Source organism: Lissotriton helveticus, chromosome 2_2 (genome assembly GCF_964261635.1).
Source record: "Lissotriton helveticus chromosome 2_2, aLisHel1.1, whole genome shotgun sequence".
Taxonomy (NCBI): Eukaryota; Metazoa; Chordata; class Amphibia; order Caudata; family Salamandridae; genus Lissotriton; species Lissotriton helveticus.
In genome coordinates, this window is record NC_136060.1 from 74,982,928 (window position 1) to 74,999,618 (window position 16,691).

The 16,691-nt window shown below is 49.7% G+C and overlaps 1 protein-coding gene across 7 annotated transcripts in view; it reads right to left on the reverse strand.

The window, feature by feature from the left end:
- Positions 1 to 16,691, reverse strand: part of PCM1 (pericentriolar material 1) — a 1,361,399-nt gene that overhangs the window by 1,180,144 nt on the left and 164,564 nt on the right. For all 7 annotated transcript variants that reach the window (XM_078678108.1, XM_078678107.1, XM_078678103.1 and 4 more), the window contains exons 5-6: positions 4,455 to 4,625; positions 4,181 to 4,294 (exon numbers count right to left, since the gene is read on the reverse strand). In XM_078678108.1, the coding sequence (XP_078534234.1) occupies positions 4,181 to 4,294; positions 4,455 to 4,625 (285 nt within the window). The remainder of the gene's footprint in view (positions 1 to 4,180; positions 4,295 to 4,454; positions 4,626 to 16,691) is intronic.

Genomic DNA, 16,691 nt, shown 5'->3' on the forward strand with positions numbered 1-16,691 from the left:
ATGCGGTTGTCAGAGACTAATCCCTTCTTGTTCATTCGAGAAGTTTCAAGTGACCTCTGAGCTAGCTGGCACATACAAGTATTTAGTTTAATATACTCAGAGGCATACTGACCTCAGTCCTATGTCAAACCTGTAGTGTATATTATTCCAATGCGCAGAGCCTATAAGGGGTATAAGAACTACACTATAGGGGAGAGAGAGAGAGCTCCGAGACCCACGACCTCAAGCACCTCTCCAGGAAGTCCACCGTGCAGCCCGGTTACGCTCCCTCCGGAAAAGCCATGCAGGCGGAGGTTCTTGCACCGGGACATGTTTTCCGCATCTTCGGCCAGGCGGTGTAGTTCCTGTGTGTGTGAATGGAGACGAGCTACCTGCCCCTTGAGTTGCTGGACGTAATCTTCCACGGTGGAGATTCAGGTTTCAGTCTCTTTGATCCGAGCTGTGGCATTTCGGAGATCCTGCTGGATGAGGGCCATGTCCACTCGCACATCCGCGATCTTGCCCTCTACCGAGGATTGTGAGGCGTGGATGACCTGTAGGATTGTGGACAAGTCTGCGGGCGGTGGAGGTTCTTGGTCCGTGGCCCCCCCGGCCACCCCCACGTCCGTGGTGGTGAAACGTCCATTTTGGTATGAGTAGCAGGGTTCTTTGGCAGTCTGTCCGATCTGCCCATGGTGTCACTCCGCAGGGCAGGGGACACCGACAATCTCCACAGGTGGGCCTTGCAGTAGTGGTCTGGTTGTCCTCCAGGGACGGGCCGAGATCAGGTAAAAGGGTAACTGGGGCAAGCGAGAAGCCCACCCAGGCCCGTCGTCGCCCGCCGTGCGCAGCTGACACCACTTCTTCAGGCAGGATGGCTATTCAACAACCAATGAAGAGAAGAGGGGGGGAGAAGAACTGGGACAGAACAGCAAGGAGGCCCCCACACACACGGCCTGTAGAATACCCCATGCTTCACTTGGGCTGAGCGGCAGCAGAGGGGTCAGAGGGGCCGGCGGTCCCGCAACGCTCAAAGCCTGCGGCCGAATCCACCCCCTAGGCCCGAGCCCCAACGAGCGGCAATACCGGGGGGGGGGGGGGGGCACTCCAGAACCCCAGCAAGACGGGCCAGCGGTTCCAATAAATGCAGTATGAGGGGCCACTGGTAGAGATCCTCACAGGCAGCCGGGCGCCGCTCGGTGTGTGCAGCTGAATGCCTCTGCAGCCAACATCTCCCACCCTGGAGAAGGCGTGATGAACTGGAGCTTCAGGGCCCGGCCGGGGAGGGGTCGGCCCCACAACAGCCCCAGCGCCCTCTTCAGATCATGTGGCAACAAGTCAGGGAGGCAAGATGGCAGCTGAGGGGCCTAACCACGAGCCCCTCGCCGCTCAATATATACGGCCGGTATCACCTATGGGCCACTCCTAGCGGGAGGCCGATGACCGCCACCTCAAGATGTTGGCAAGGCCCAGAAGAAAAGGCCCAGAAAACGCGGAGTCCAGGAGGGGGGGGGCGGGGGGGGGGGGGGGGGGTGGGAAGGGATCCTGCCAGGCCAAATAACGGGCAAAATCACCCAGGCCGGCCCCAACCCCAGGATGGCTTCCCCGCGCGCGCTGGGGTGGGGGGGCGTAACAAATGTCCCCGGACATCTCCCCCGCCGGGACTCATCCTCTGGGTGGTGCGCCACACCTCTGGATCCAGGCGGAGAATCGCCTCACAGCAGGCAGGAAATAACGCCGTCCTCCAGCCCCCGCTGCCCAATATGACAGTCGGCAACACAGCGGAGCTTCTGGGAGGGGGGGGGTCCGGAGTGCCGCCGCCGCAGATACAGGCCCGCCCTTTCCAGCGTCAGCGGATGAGAACCAGGAAGTCTTGGTCTCGGACCCTCTCACCCAGGCCCAGCTGAGCGCTGCAAGGAAAAGGGCACGGGCACAGACTTGGGCCAGCAATGTCTTCCAGGCGACCAGGCAGCAAGAGGGCCCCACCGCCCCCTCAGATGGACGGGCGGAGGCCTGCGGAAGCGCTCCGGGGGCAGCAGGTGCCGCAATCAGGGCGAGGAGGCCACCACCTTGGCCGCGAAGCACGTCGGCCAGTCGGCAACAGTAATGCGGCGACTCTCCACACCCAACGCTATAGCCAGAGGTGCCGCGACGAGGAGACAATAAAAGTTCAGGTCCGGATGGCTTGCAGGACGTGGGGGTTGCGAACGGATGGCGGAGGGGTCCGGGAGCACACTCAAGATGCGTCCACCATCTTGGCTCGGTAGGCCATGCCCCCAGCTAAAACAGTTTTAAACAGTGTATTTCAGACAAGGAGTTAAACAGAAGTTCTTCATGTTTGCAGAAAAACACAATATAGTGTTTAATAACAAAAGGAGATTTCAAGAGGCTTTTACTAAAAAGACTGATTGGATTAGCTAAGCATCCAAATATGGATGAAGATGCATTTTCTGCAGATAAAGTTGAAACCTTACGGAGATAACTTTTGAGCCTATTCTTATGGCAAATTTCATGCCAAAAGAAGGTCCTTTTACTGGATATTGGAACCTTGAAAAACAAGCCACTAGCACTATGGTTTATTTAGTAACTTTTTTGGTCTTGACTAGGTCATAAAACGTTCATAACTACAATGTCTCTTCATCATGTAGGGATGTGGCTTAAAAACCTAAACCAGATTCCTCAATTAGACACGGAAGAAGTACCTGTAGATTAGTTAGAAACACAAACTGCTAAAGATGTGGAGAAGAAACCGGTGAATCCAAACATCCACAAAGAATTAAGCAGGAAGAGTTTCAAAACTCTGAGGAAGAGCAAAGAATTATTCGAAAGGACCTATAAAAGAGTGAATACGTAAACTCATTAATGCCAGCCGATTTATGGTATGGGTGTAGAATACCAAAGAGAGAACTACTTTGGGGAGAACAGTAAGCTTGCCTGATAATATCCGTAGTAAGTTTTTCTTCTCTGATCCTATTTCTTTTTCATTTTTTGGCATTATAGCAAAGCTTTTGGCATTATAGCAAAGCTAAAATGTCCAGAGTTTGGTACTCTAATACTTAATGACACAGAAAACCCCACCCACCATTACAGTAGATCACTCTTTATGTGCTACACAATGTTTGGAATATTCCTCAACTTGTAGTCAAGCTCGACAGCTTAAAGGATTTTCAGGTACTTGTACACTAAAGGTAGAGCTAAATTCAGCCTCCATTATAAATAATTAGGTACATGGACAATCAACTTTGAATAAATTACTTGATTAAATGAGTGAGAATTATGTGTCGGTTCTTATGGGCCCAAAGCTGAAGATAACGGCACACCATTATCAGAAGCAAAAACAGTATAGAACACAGCAAAGAGCAGAGCTTGGAACTATCCCATTGAAAAGATTAACAGGAGGGAGTGCCATCTGGCTTGGCAAAGTTCTCTCTTTTTGGTACAGTCCTCTCAAACAACAAGGAAAAGAGCTGGTGCTTTGGCAAATTCCAGTGCGGAAATGGCAAGGAAATCATGGGATACAAATTTCCCACTGCCTTTGTTGGGTCAGCCGCCAAGACTTGACGGCTGCACTGAACAGATTGCTAGAAGGTGGTCTTTCCTTGCATACACAGAAAATTTAGGCAAGGTTTCAAAAATATACCAGCTAAAAAGGAAGAAATTATTTTTAAACTTCGATTTTCTCCAAGAGGGAGGAAAGCAATGCATTAGATTAAGGAGAACCAAGCATCCTTTTTTTGCAAGATGCTGCACATCGTTGGAACTCCATTTACAAGCATCACTAAAAATCCCATGATCAAAAACACAGAGGGCAAAGACATGCCTCTTCCTGAATCTTCTCCAAAGACAGAAAATAATTGTACTTTGCTGTAACAGTTGGTGAAGTATGGTGAGGGGACGTAGCCTTGCACCTGAAGGGAGTGGTGTATTGTTCTTGAAGGACAATGGCTGCAAAAGTCCTCAACCACAATGGGTAAAGTGAAAATACAAAAGGAGCCTTTTATGGCCAAGCTTACAACTCAGGCAATGCATTACTAGTAGGGAAGGAGAGAGAGAAAAAGGCCTTAAGGCTAACATTTACATATCAACATTTCACGTGTTAATGACAGGACTTAAAATGTACACACCTTAAAACATGCAAAAATAATCAACAGTCAATTTCAACAAGAAATCTAATGTTAACATCTCAGTGATAGCATCTTACCGTGTTATCTGACGTTTCCGACTGCACATCTATGTTTAGAGATGTACTCTCAGCTACAGAACCAGATCCTACAACCGAATCTACGGTCCGAACATCCTCCTCATTTTCTCTAGCCTGAAATATTTTATCAATACAGGAGAAAAGTGATACATTATTTTAAATAAACAAACAAGACCTTCTTTATCAAAAGTTGCCAGAGTTAATATTACTTCCCAGCTTTGCCACGAACAAAAAAAAAAACTGTTTTCTTCATTAAAAAAAAGTTCATACTCACGAGCATCTTTTGCAGGAATTTAAGGTATGATTTTTCTTGATCTTTCAGATGATCAATAAGGTTTGTTAGGCGTTCAATATTCACAGATCTTTCATTTTTCTGTACTAGATCAGCCCTCATGGTGCTGGCTTTGGTGATGTAATCACGGATTTGAACAAGTTTGCTCACAACCTATAGAAAGAATAAGAGGTTAACAGGGTGGTAAAATAGATTGCATTTGAGGATTTAAAAATTCAACAGAAGCATAGCAAACCATTTCCTGTTTTCTCATAAAGGGGTTATAATTAGTTTGCAGCGTAAACATGTCAGTCTGTCCAAAAACGTTATCTAGCGTGTTAGGTACATAATCACCACACTTAAACTTTTTTGATCTTAATAAAAATGCAGCATTCTATACAATGAAATGAAATAGAAATATGCCAGATGCATGCAAACCCATGTTTCATGATGCATGTGCATACATGCCCAGCAATCTTGCAAGAAATCTCTTATTTAAGAAAACCTAGACCAAGATGGATTACCACCACATGATACCAGCGTTTGTCTGTCATGTCACATGGCAGTCCTATTGTTGTTTTTAAATGCATCCTAATACGGCGGACAGCCTTGTTACAATGGTAAAATAGAAGTAAAATACTGTGCACCAGTATAAAAAAGTAGAGATTTGTAGCCCAGTGCCACATTGAAGATGTCAAACAGTTTAACAAAATGCATTTACAATGCAATGGTCTCGGCATTATTAAAGGTAGAGCTATTGGCATTGCTCATGACATTTTTTTTTAAAATCATAAATAAATGGCATTGTCATTTACATTGCCAATAGCTTAATCGTTAAATAAATGGCATTGTCATTTACAATGCCAATAGCTTAAATCGCTCGCAAATGCATGACCTATTGCATTTACACCCACACAGAGCCACACACACAAAGCCACCCTCACACAGACAGAGCCACCCACAGTCATTCACATAGAGCCACCTACATAGAGCCACTCTCACACAGACAGAGCCACACACACATAGAGCCACCTACAGAAAAAGCTATTCACACAGAGCCCCCCACACACACAGGAGCCCCACACACACACACACACACACACACACACACAGCCCCACACACACACACACACAGCCACACACAGAGCCCCCCCCACACACAGAGCCCCCCCCACACACAGAGCCCCACACACACACACACAGAGCCCCACACACACACACAGAGCCCCACACACACACACACACAGAGCCCCACACACACACACACAGAGCCCCACACACAGAGCCCCCCACACACACAGAGCCCCCCCCACACACACACAGAGCCCCCCCACACACACACAGAGCCCCCCCCACACACACACAGAGCCCCCCCCACACACACACACACAGAGCCCCCCCCACACACACACACACAGAGCCCCCCCCACACACACACACACAGAGCCCCCCCCCACACACACACACACAGAGCCCCCCACACACACACACAGAGCCCCCCACACACACACACACAGAGCCCCCCCACACACACACAGAGCCACACACACACAGAGCCCCCCACACACACACACAGAGCCCCCCCCACACACACACAGAGCCCCCCCCACACACACAGCCCCACACACACACACACAGCCCCACACACACACACACAGCCCCACACACACACAGCCCCACACACACACAGCCCCACACACACACACAGAGCTACACACACACAGCCCCCCACACACAGCCCCCCCCACACACAGCGCCCCACACACACAGAGCCCCACACACACAGAGCCACACACACACAGAGCCACACACACACACAGAGCCCCCCACACACAGAGCCCCCCACACACAGAGCCCCCCACACACACACAGAGCCCCCCATACACACACAGAGCCCCCCACACACACACAGAGCCCCCCACACACACACAGAGCCCCCCACACACACACAGAGCCCCCCACACACACACAGAGCCCCCCACACACACACAGAGCCCCCCACACACACACAGAGAGCCCCACACACACAGAGCCCCCCACACACACACAGAGCCCCCCACACACACACAGAGCCCCCCCCACACACACAGAGCCCCCCACACACACACAGAGCCCCCACACACACACACAGAGCCCCACACACACACAGAGCCCCACACACACACAGAGCCCCACACACACACAGAGCCACACACACACACAGAGCCACACACACACAGAGCGCCACACACACAGAGCCACACACACACACAGAGCCCCCCCACACACACAGAGCCACACACACACAGAGCCACACACACACAGAGCCACACACACACCGAGCCACACACACACCGAGCCACACACACACCGAGCCACACACACACCGAGCCACACACACACACAGAGCCACACACAGAGCCACACACACACACAGAGCCACACACACACAGAGCCACACACACACAGAGCCACACACACACAGAGCCACACACACACAGAGCCACACACACACAGAGCCACACACACACAGAGCCACACACACACACAGAGCCACACACACACAGAGCCACACACACACAGAGCCACACACACACACACACACACACACACAGAGCCACACACACACACAGAGCCACACACACACACAGAGCCACACACACACACAGAGCCACACACACACAGAGCCACACACACACAGAGCCACACACACACAGAGCCACACACCCACACACAGAGCCACACACACACACAGAGCCACACACACACAGAGCCACACACACACAGAGCCACACACACACAGAGCCCCACACACACAAGAGCCACACACACACACACAGAGCCACACACACACAGAGCCAACACACACACACAGAGCCACACACACACACACAGAGCCACACACACACACACACAACACAGAGCCACACACACACACAGAGCCACACCACCACACACACACAAGAGCCAACACACACACAGAGCCACACACACACACAGAGCCACACACACACACAGACACACACACACACAGAGCCACACACACACACACAGAGCCACACACACACACAGAGCCACACACACACACACAGAGCCACACACACACAGAGCCACACACACACAGAGCCACACACACACACACAGAGCCACACACACACACAGAGCCACACACACACACAGAGCCACACACACACACACAGAGCCACACACACACACAGAGCCACACACACACACAGAGCCACACACACACACAGAGCCACACACACACACAGAGCCACACACACACACACAGAGCCACACACACACAGAGAGCCCACACACACACACAGAGCCACACACACACAGAGCCACACACACACACACAGAGCCACACACACAGAGCACAGAGCCACACACACACAGCCACACACACACAGAGCCACACACACACACAGCCACACACACACACAGGCCACACACACACACAGCCACACACACAACAGCACACACACACAGCCACACACACACACAGACACACACACACACGAGCCACACACACAAGCGCACACACAACACACACGAGCACACACACACACAGAACACACACACAAACACCACACACAACAGAAAACACACATACACAGCCACACACACACACGAGCCAACACACTACTACAGCCTCACACACACAGCCACACCACACACAGCCACAACACACAGCCACACACACACAGCCACACACACACAGCCACACACACACAGCCACACACACACAGCCACACACACACAGCCACACACACACAGCCACACACACAGAGCCACACACACACAGCCACACACACACAGCCACACACACACAGCCACACACACAGAGCCACACACACAGAGCCACACAGAGCCACACACACAGAGCCACACACACAGAGCCACACACACAGACACAGAGCCACACACTTTTGACATCCAAATTTCCATGTTATTTTAAAGTTTCGATTAACTAACAGCCAATTCATTTTAACGTCTGAAACCGTGCCTTTAATGCCAGATAGCTCGAAACTGGAATTTGTGAAAGTAAAATGGTGTTCGTCAGTCACATAAACTAATAGCATTAAGAGCTACAGTGGTCCGTGCATGATGACTTAAGCATCACCACACGTCATGACAATGCTTGTGCATTTTTTGTACTCAACCCATCCAAGATGGTTAAACAAAAGTATGTGAAAGCAGATTATCAAGCCGACCAGTAGCTTATTGCAGCGGGGGGTGGGGGGCCAGAGAGAGACCGAGAGAGACAGAGAGAGAGAGACAGACCGACAGAGAGAGAGACAGACCGACAGAGAGAGAGACAGACCGACAGAGAGAGAGACAGACCGACAGAGAGAGAGACAGACCTACAGGGAGAGAGACAGACCGACAGAGAGACAGACCGACAGAGAGAGAGAGAGAGACAGACCGACAGAGAGAGAGACAGAGAGAGAGACAGAGAGAGAGACAGAGAGAGAGACAGAGAGAGAGACAGAGAGAGAGACAGAGAGAGAGACAGAGAGAGAGACAGAGAGAGAGACAGAGAGAGAGACAGAGAGAGAGACAGAGAGAGAGACAGAGAGAGAGACAGAGAGAGAGACAGAGAGAGAGACAGAGAGAGAGAGACAGAGAGAGAGAGACAGAGAGAGAGAGAGAGAGAGAGAGAGAGAGACACAGAGACAGAGACAGAGAGACAGAGACAGAGACAGAGAGAGACAGAGAGAGAGACAGAGAGAGAGAGACAGAGAGAGAGACAGAGAGAGAGAGACAGAGAGAGAGACAGAGAGAGAGACAGAGAGAGAGACAGAGAGAGACAGAGAGAGACAGAGAGAGACAGAGAGAGACAGAGAGAGACAGTTAGTAGTGGGGCAGGGAGCAAAGAATATTGGCATGGGGGGATGAAATGGCTGCCAATGAGCAGTTACGAACGAGAACAGGCAGATGACTGGCATTTTATTTACACAAAAAAACACTGAGAGGGAGTGTGAAGAAAGTAGCACACAGGAGAGCACAAGAGGCAGTTCTCTGAATGTAAGAAACGCAAGGACACAAGCCATCCAATCAGAACATAGTAAAGAAGAAATGCTCTAGAGTTAGAACAAAGAATATGGATGAAAGCCACTGAAGAAGAAGTAGGGAAATTAGATAGGCAAGAAACCTATCCCTCAAGAGCAAGGGGTTTTTTCAGTGCCCAATAGTATAGTTTAAAGTGTTAGAGACAGAAGGTCTTTGACAACATACACTTTAGGCAAGAACTAAAAAAGGCATCTGCTGCTAAAATATCACTTTACAAAACTTGACATGTACCTAAAGCCAAACACTTGATCTGAGAAAATGTAAATACTAGAGTTCCAATAGCACATTGATGCAGACTTCTGACTAAGTGGGAAGTGACTGGCTGAATTCAGTAAAGCAATATTGTTAGGAGCCATTTATGTATACTCGATAGTTCGCAGCAGAACATGTTGGGTCCGATTCCTGCAGTTTGTCTAGGTTTGTACAGAGAAGCTGGCAATTTATAGACCCAAACCCTTTCAGAAACTTCATCAAATATATATATATTTTAAGTCAAATTGTGCCTAATAAACACCAAGCTGCCATCCTGAACTTAGACCCGAATAATCAGATTCATAACCTTAAATCTATTCAGTTTCAGATTAATACCCTCTCACAAGCTAGACTAGTAAAAAGGAATCCAGCTGTATCAACGTGTTTCCACCCAGCTAGCAGTTAGGACAGACATATGAAGGTGGCTAGAACAGAATACTCATAGAGCCCGATTTAAATAGGTAATTTACATGCAGAGAATAACCACCCATGAGGCTCTCCACCTACACCCAGGCAGAGATCTCTCGGATAGAATACACCATTTCCGAGTTAAAATCTGCCTAGATTTAGACCTATGAGGGGTAGAGCCTTCTCCAATAAAATATAAGTGGGTAGTTATCAACTTCCTAGCTCTTTGTAGAGACCTTTGGCACCAGAACAGATATCTTTGTACAGAAAGTGATATGGAAAATGAATTTAATACATTTGAAAATATATAAATATATACTCCCCTTCCCCTAGGAGCAACACACTAACAGGACAACAAACAAACCAGCTCCAAAAAGAAATAAAAATGAACACCCTATTAATATTTCAAAGTTTGAAATATATATTGTGTTCTCAATTTATAAATAGAATATGAATGCCCCTCTCGTGCTATCGGTTGTATAGAATGTATTACAAGCTTGGTTACATGTTAGGTAAATATTACACAATTGTATTTACGCTACCAATGAAATTAAACAAAATTAATAGTTGAACACATTTTAAATCCTAAAAAATGCATTAGCAAGTAGTAAATTTGAAAAGTATTCGTTGAATATAAATGTTAGCTATTGTACTTCGTTTTGTCAGTAGTGCTTACCCTAAAAATGTGGAGGTTTATTTTGTGAACTGAAATGGTCTCACTGGTGTGCGTTGTTTTATTTGCATCCTTCTCCTGGAACTCCACCCATTTATTTGTAATCAATTCTGATGTTATCAATTCCTCGTCTCTCCCACATGTCCAACTAAAACCCATAACCCGTGAGCAGAGACCGCTCACGAAAAAGATGAGGCAGAGATCTTTAACCCCACAGCTAGTGCAAGCCTACTTGGAGGTACGGCTGGCGAGCGCATAGTAGCGATGGAACGGCTACACCACTGCTCCCAAAAGAACACCGGGTTCAGACCATGAAAATTATGCAGCCAAACTAAACTGCCTGAATCTCAGCGAGAACAGGCAGATAGATGACTGGCATTTTATTTACACAAAAAGCACAAGTTACTACTTGTGTAACAATATATCTGTAAGAGACATTAGTTAGTGATAGATTCCTTACCTTAGAATATCCCCAGGCGTCAGACTAGATAGAAATTTTTGCGTAGCAATACCCCTGCGCGTCGGTAGGCGTCGTCTGCGGGTCGGCGTTGTTAGCGCCGGAATGACGTCGGAGTACTTAGACGCCGCCCATGTGCGCTGACGTCAGTTCTGATACACAGCTTTTCCGCGCCAGATACGCAGAGCCATGATAGAACCAACACTGGTGCCAAGAAACTAGGGCCCGGAAAGGGGATGACCTTAACCCTAGATATCGGTTCGCAGAACGGGGAGGATGGGTGGGTCGGTAAGGAATCTATCACTAACTAATGTCTCTTACAGATATATAGTTACACAAGTAGTAACTTGTGCATCTGAAAGAGACACGTTAGTGATAGATTCCTTACCTTAGAATAGATACCCCAGCAATACCAACCTGCGAACCAATAATCACACCAGAAAGTCCTGGAGGACAGAACGGCCAAAGAAGCCACCCCTCCGGACTTGACTGTCCAGGCAGTAGTGTTGTGCGAACGTGTGCAGCGAGGCCCACGTAGCTGCCTGGCAAAAGTCCTGTAAGGGCCCTCCCCGGCCCAGGGCAGTTGTAGTCGCCGTGGCCCGAGTGGAATGAGCCCTCAATCCAACAGGGGGCTCCTTCTTAGCCATGGAGTAACATGCCTGGATACACAAGATGATCCACCGGGAGATGGTCCTCTTGTGTACCGCCTTCCCCTTCTTAGCACCCACGTAGCCAACAAAGAGTTGGTCATCCACCCGGAACTGACGTGTGCGATCCAAATAGAATGAGATATTTACAACAAGGGGTGGTGATGGACAGAGTCTCTGAATTAAGCAGAATACTCTCACCCAGTCAAGAGATCAGGGCTAGATCCAACACCGTTTTTTAGCTCATTGCACCATCCCAGTTTCAGAACCTGGCTGTATGCAAATTAGTCTGTCCCTGGCCCAGTGCATCATGGGAACAGGGCAGACCAGACTACAAAAGCCAATTCTTACACTGGGAAGGAAACAAGCTTCCGGGGACCGGTTTCTGGCATTTCAGCCGTCTTCGGCCCGGCTTGCTTGAATCCTGATGGTGCAATGAGCAAGGGACTCACATCTGAGTATACCCTTCCACGCTTAGGGTGGACAAAAATATTTACAACAAGGGGTGGTGATGGACAGAGTCTCTGAATTAAGCAGAATACTCTCACCCAGTCAAGAGATCAGGGCTAGATCCAACACCGTTTTTTAGCTCATTGCACCATCCCAGTTTCAGAACCTGGCTGTATGCAAATTAGTCTGTCCCTGGCCCAGTGCATCATGGGAACAGGGCAGACCAGACTACAAAAGCCAATTCTTACACTGGGAAGGAAACAAGCTTCCGGGGACCGGTTTCTGGCATTTCAGCCGTCTTCGGCCCGGCTTGCTTGAATCCTGATGGTGCAATGAGCAAGGGACTCACATCTGAGTATACCCTTCCACGCTTAGGGTGGACAAAAATATTTACAACAAGGGGTGGTGATGGACAGAGTCTCTGAATTAAGCAGAATACTCTCACCCAGTCAAGAGATCAGGGCTAGATCCAACACCGTTTTTTAGCTCATTGCACCATCCCAGTTTCAGAACCTGGCTGTATGCAAATAAGTCTGTCCCTGGCCCAATGCATCATGGGAACAGGGCAGACCAGACTACAAAAGCCAATTCTTACACTGGGAAGGAAACAAGCTTCCGGGGACCGGTTTCTGGCATTTCAGCCGTCTTCGGCCCGGCTTGCTTGAATCCTGATGGTGCAATGAGCAAGGGACTCACATCTCAGTATACCCTTCCACGCTTAGGGTGGACAAAAATATTTACAACAAGGGGTGGTGATGGACACAGTCTCTGAATTAAGCAGAATACTCTCACCCAGTCAAGAGATCAGGGCTAGATCCAACACCGTTTTTTAGCTCATTGCACCATCCCAGTTTCAGAACCTGGCTGTATGCAAATTAGTCTGTCCCTGGCCCAGTGCATCATGGGAACAGGGCAGACCAGACTACAAAAGCCAATTCTTACACTGGGAAGGAAACAAGCTTCCGGGGACCGGTTTCTGGCATTTCAGCCGTCTTCGGCCCGGCTTGCTTGAATCCTGATGGTGCAATGAGCAAGGGACTCACATCTGAGTATACCCTTCCACGCTTAGGGTGGACAAAAATATTTACAACAAGGGGTGGTGTTGGACAGAGTCTCTGAATTAAGCAGAATACTCTCACCCAGTCAAGAGATCAGGGCTAGATCCAACACCGTTTTTTAGCTCATTGCACCATCCCAGTTTCAGAACCTGGCTGTATGCAAATTAGTCTGTCCCTGGCCCAATGCATCATGGGAACAGGGCAGACCAGACTACAAAAGCCAATTCTTACACTGGGAAGGAAACAAGCTTCCGGGGACCGGTTTCTGGCATTTCAGCCGTCTTCGGCCCGGCTTGCTTGAATCCTGATGGTGCAATGAGCAAGGGACTCACATCTCAGTATACCCTTCCACGCTTAGGGTGGACAAAAATATTTACAACAAAGGGTGGTGATGGACAGAGTCTCTGAATTAAGCAGAATACTCTCACCCAGTCAAGAGATCAGGGCTAGATCCAACACCGTTTTTTAGCTCATTGCACCATCCCAGTTTCAGAACCTGGCTGTATGCAAATTAGTCTGTCCCTGGCCCAGTGCATCATGGGAACAGGGCAGACCAGACTACAAAAGCCAATTCTTACACTGGGAAGGAAACAAGCTTCCGGGGACCGGTTTCTGGCATTTCAGCCGTCTTCGGCCCGGCTTGCTTGAATCCTGATGGTGCAATGAGCAAGGGACTCACATCTGAGTATACCCTTCCACGCTTAGGGTGGACAAAAATATTTACAACAAGGGGTGGTGATGGACAGAGTCTCTGAATTAAGCAGAATACTCTCACCCAGTCAAGAGATCAGGGCTAGATCCAACACCGTTTTTTAGCTCATTGCACCATCCCAGTTTCAGAACCTGGCTGTATGCAAATTAGTCTGTCCCTGGCCCAATGCATCATGGGAACAGGGCAGACCAGACTACAAAAGCCAATTCTTACACTGGGAAGGAAACAAGCTTCCGGGGACCGGTTTCTGGCATTTCAGCCGTCTTCGGCCCGGCTTGCTTGAATCCTGATGGTGCAATGAGCAAGGGACTCACATCTCAGTATACCCTTCCACGCTTAGGGTGGACAAAAATATTTACAACAAGGGGTGGTGATGGACACAGTCTCTGAATTAAGCAGAATACTCTCACCCAGTCAAGAGATCAGGGCTAGATCCAACACCGTTTTTTAGCTCATTGCACCATCCCAGTTTCAGAACCTGGCTGTATGCAAATTAGTCTGTCCCTGGCCCAGTGCATCATGGGAACAGGGCAGACCAGACTACAAAAGCCAATTCTTACACTGGGAAGGAAACAAGCTTCCGGGGACCGGTTTCTGGCATTTCAGCCGTCTTCGGCCCGGCTTGCTTGAATCCTGATGGTGCAATGAGCAAGGGACTCACATCTGAGTATACCCTTCCACGCTTAGGGTGGACAAAAATATTTACAACAAGGGGTGGTGATGGACAGAGTCTCTGAATTAAGCAGAATACTCTCACCCAGTCAAGAGATCAGGGCTAGATCCAACACCGTTTTTTAGCTCATTGCACCATCCCAGTTTCAGAACCTGGCTGTATGCAAATTAGTCTGTCCCTGGCCCAGTGCATCATGGGAACAGGGCAGACCAGACTAGAATAGAATAGAATGAGAGCGCACGTTTTGGGTCCAGACGGTGGAGCCGCTCTTCCTCTTTAAAGGGATGCGGAGGCGGAAAGAAGGTTGGCAAGGTGATGGACTGCCCGATGTGGAAGGCTGAGACAACCTTGGGCAGGAAAGATGGCTTGGTACGCACCAAACTTTGTCCGTATGGACAGAAAGGAAAGGTGGAGTACAAGAAAGGGCCTGGAGCTCACTCACTCTCCTGGCAGAGGTGATGGCAACCAGGAAAGCAGTCTTTAGAGTCAGAAGACGAAGAGGACAGTTGTGAAGTGGCTCAAAGGGAGCGCACATCAGGAAGGTAAGAACAAGGTTCAAGTCCCACTGGGGCATCACGAAGGGAACAGGAGGGAACATGTGCTTGATGCCCTTAAGAAATCGATTTACAATAGGGGACTTGAACAAAGAAGGCTGATCAGGTAGCCGTAAGAAGGCAGAAAGGGCAGAAAGGTAGCCCTTGACAGTGCCCAGAGCAGAGCCCTGCTGGGCAAGAGAAAAAAGGAAGAGGAGAACCTCAGAAAGGGGGGCAGAGAGTGGATCCACAGCCTTTGCTGTGCACCATGCCACAAATCTGTTCCACCTGCAGGCGTATACCGACTTTGTGGAGGGACGCCTGGCTGCCAGAATGACATTACAGACTTCGGGAGGCAAGTCAAATGGCCTCAACTGTCGCCGCTCAATCTCCAAGCTTGTAGGTGGAGACTGGACAGGTTCGGGTGGAGGACCGTCCCCTGCTGCTGCGACAGAAGGTCCTCCCGAAGGGGCACACGAATCGGGGGATCGACTGACATGCTGAGTAGCTCGGGATACCAGTATCTTCGTGCCCAGTCCGGAGCCAAAAGGATGACTTGGGCCCGGTCGCGCCTGATCTTCTTCAGCACTCGGGGCAGAAGTGGTATAGGCGGAAAGGCGTACAACAGACCGCAACTCCACTCGCGACGAAAAGCGTCTCTGAGCGAGTGCCGCCTTGGAAATTCCAACGCGCAGAACTGATGACATTGCAAGTTCTCTTCGGTGGCGAATTGATCTAACCAAGGCTCTCCCTATTGCTGAAAGAGGCCTTGCACCACGTCAGAGTTCAGACGCCATTCGTGATCCATCATGCACCGACGGCTGAGTTCGTCCGCCCTGGCATTCAGAGAACCTGCCAGGTGTTGAACTACCAGGGTCACACCCTGACTTTCCAGCCACTGCCAGAGGCACCTGCACTACACTCCCCCGGACAGAGGGGAGGAATGCCTTCAGCGCTAGACCAATCGCCCGTAACTCCAACAGGTTGATGTGGAGCCGGGCCTCCGCCGGAGACCAGAGTCCTCTGATCTCCGCCTCTCCCATGTGGCCACCCCAGCCATGGAGGGACGCGTCCATCACAACTAGGTGCTCCGGGTGGGGTAGGGAGAGGGATCTGCCACTGACCCAATCGCGGTCCGTGAGCCACCACTGCAACTGTCTTGCAGTGCCCTCCGAGATCAAGACGTGATCAGACAAGTTGCCCTGATGCTGGGCCCACTGAAACTTCAGGTCCCACTGCAGAGCCCGCATTCGCCACCGGGCGTGACGCACCAGTAGGATGCAGGAGGCCATCAGCCCCAGAAGCCGCAGCGTCAACCT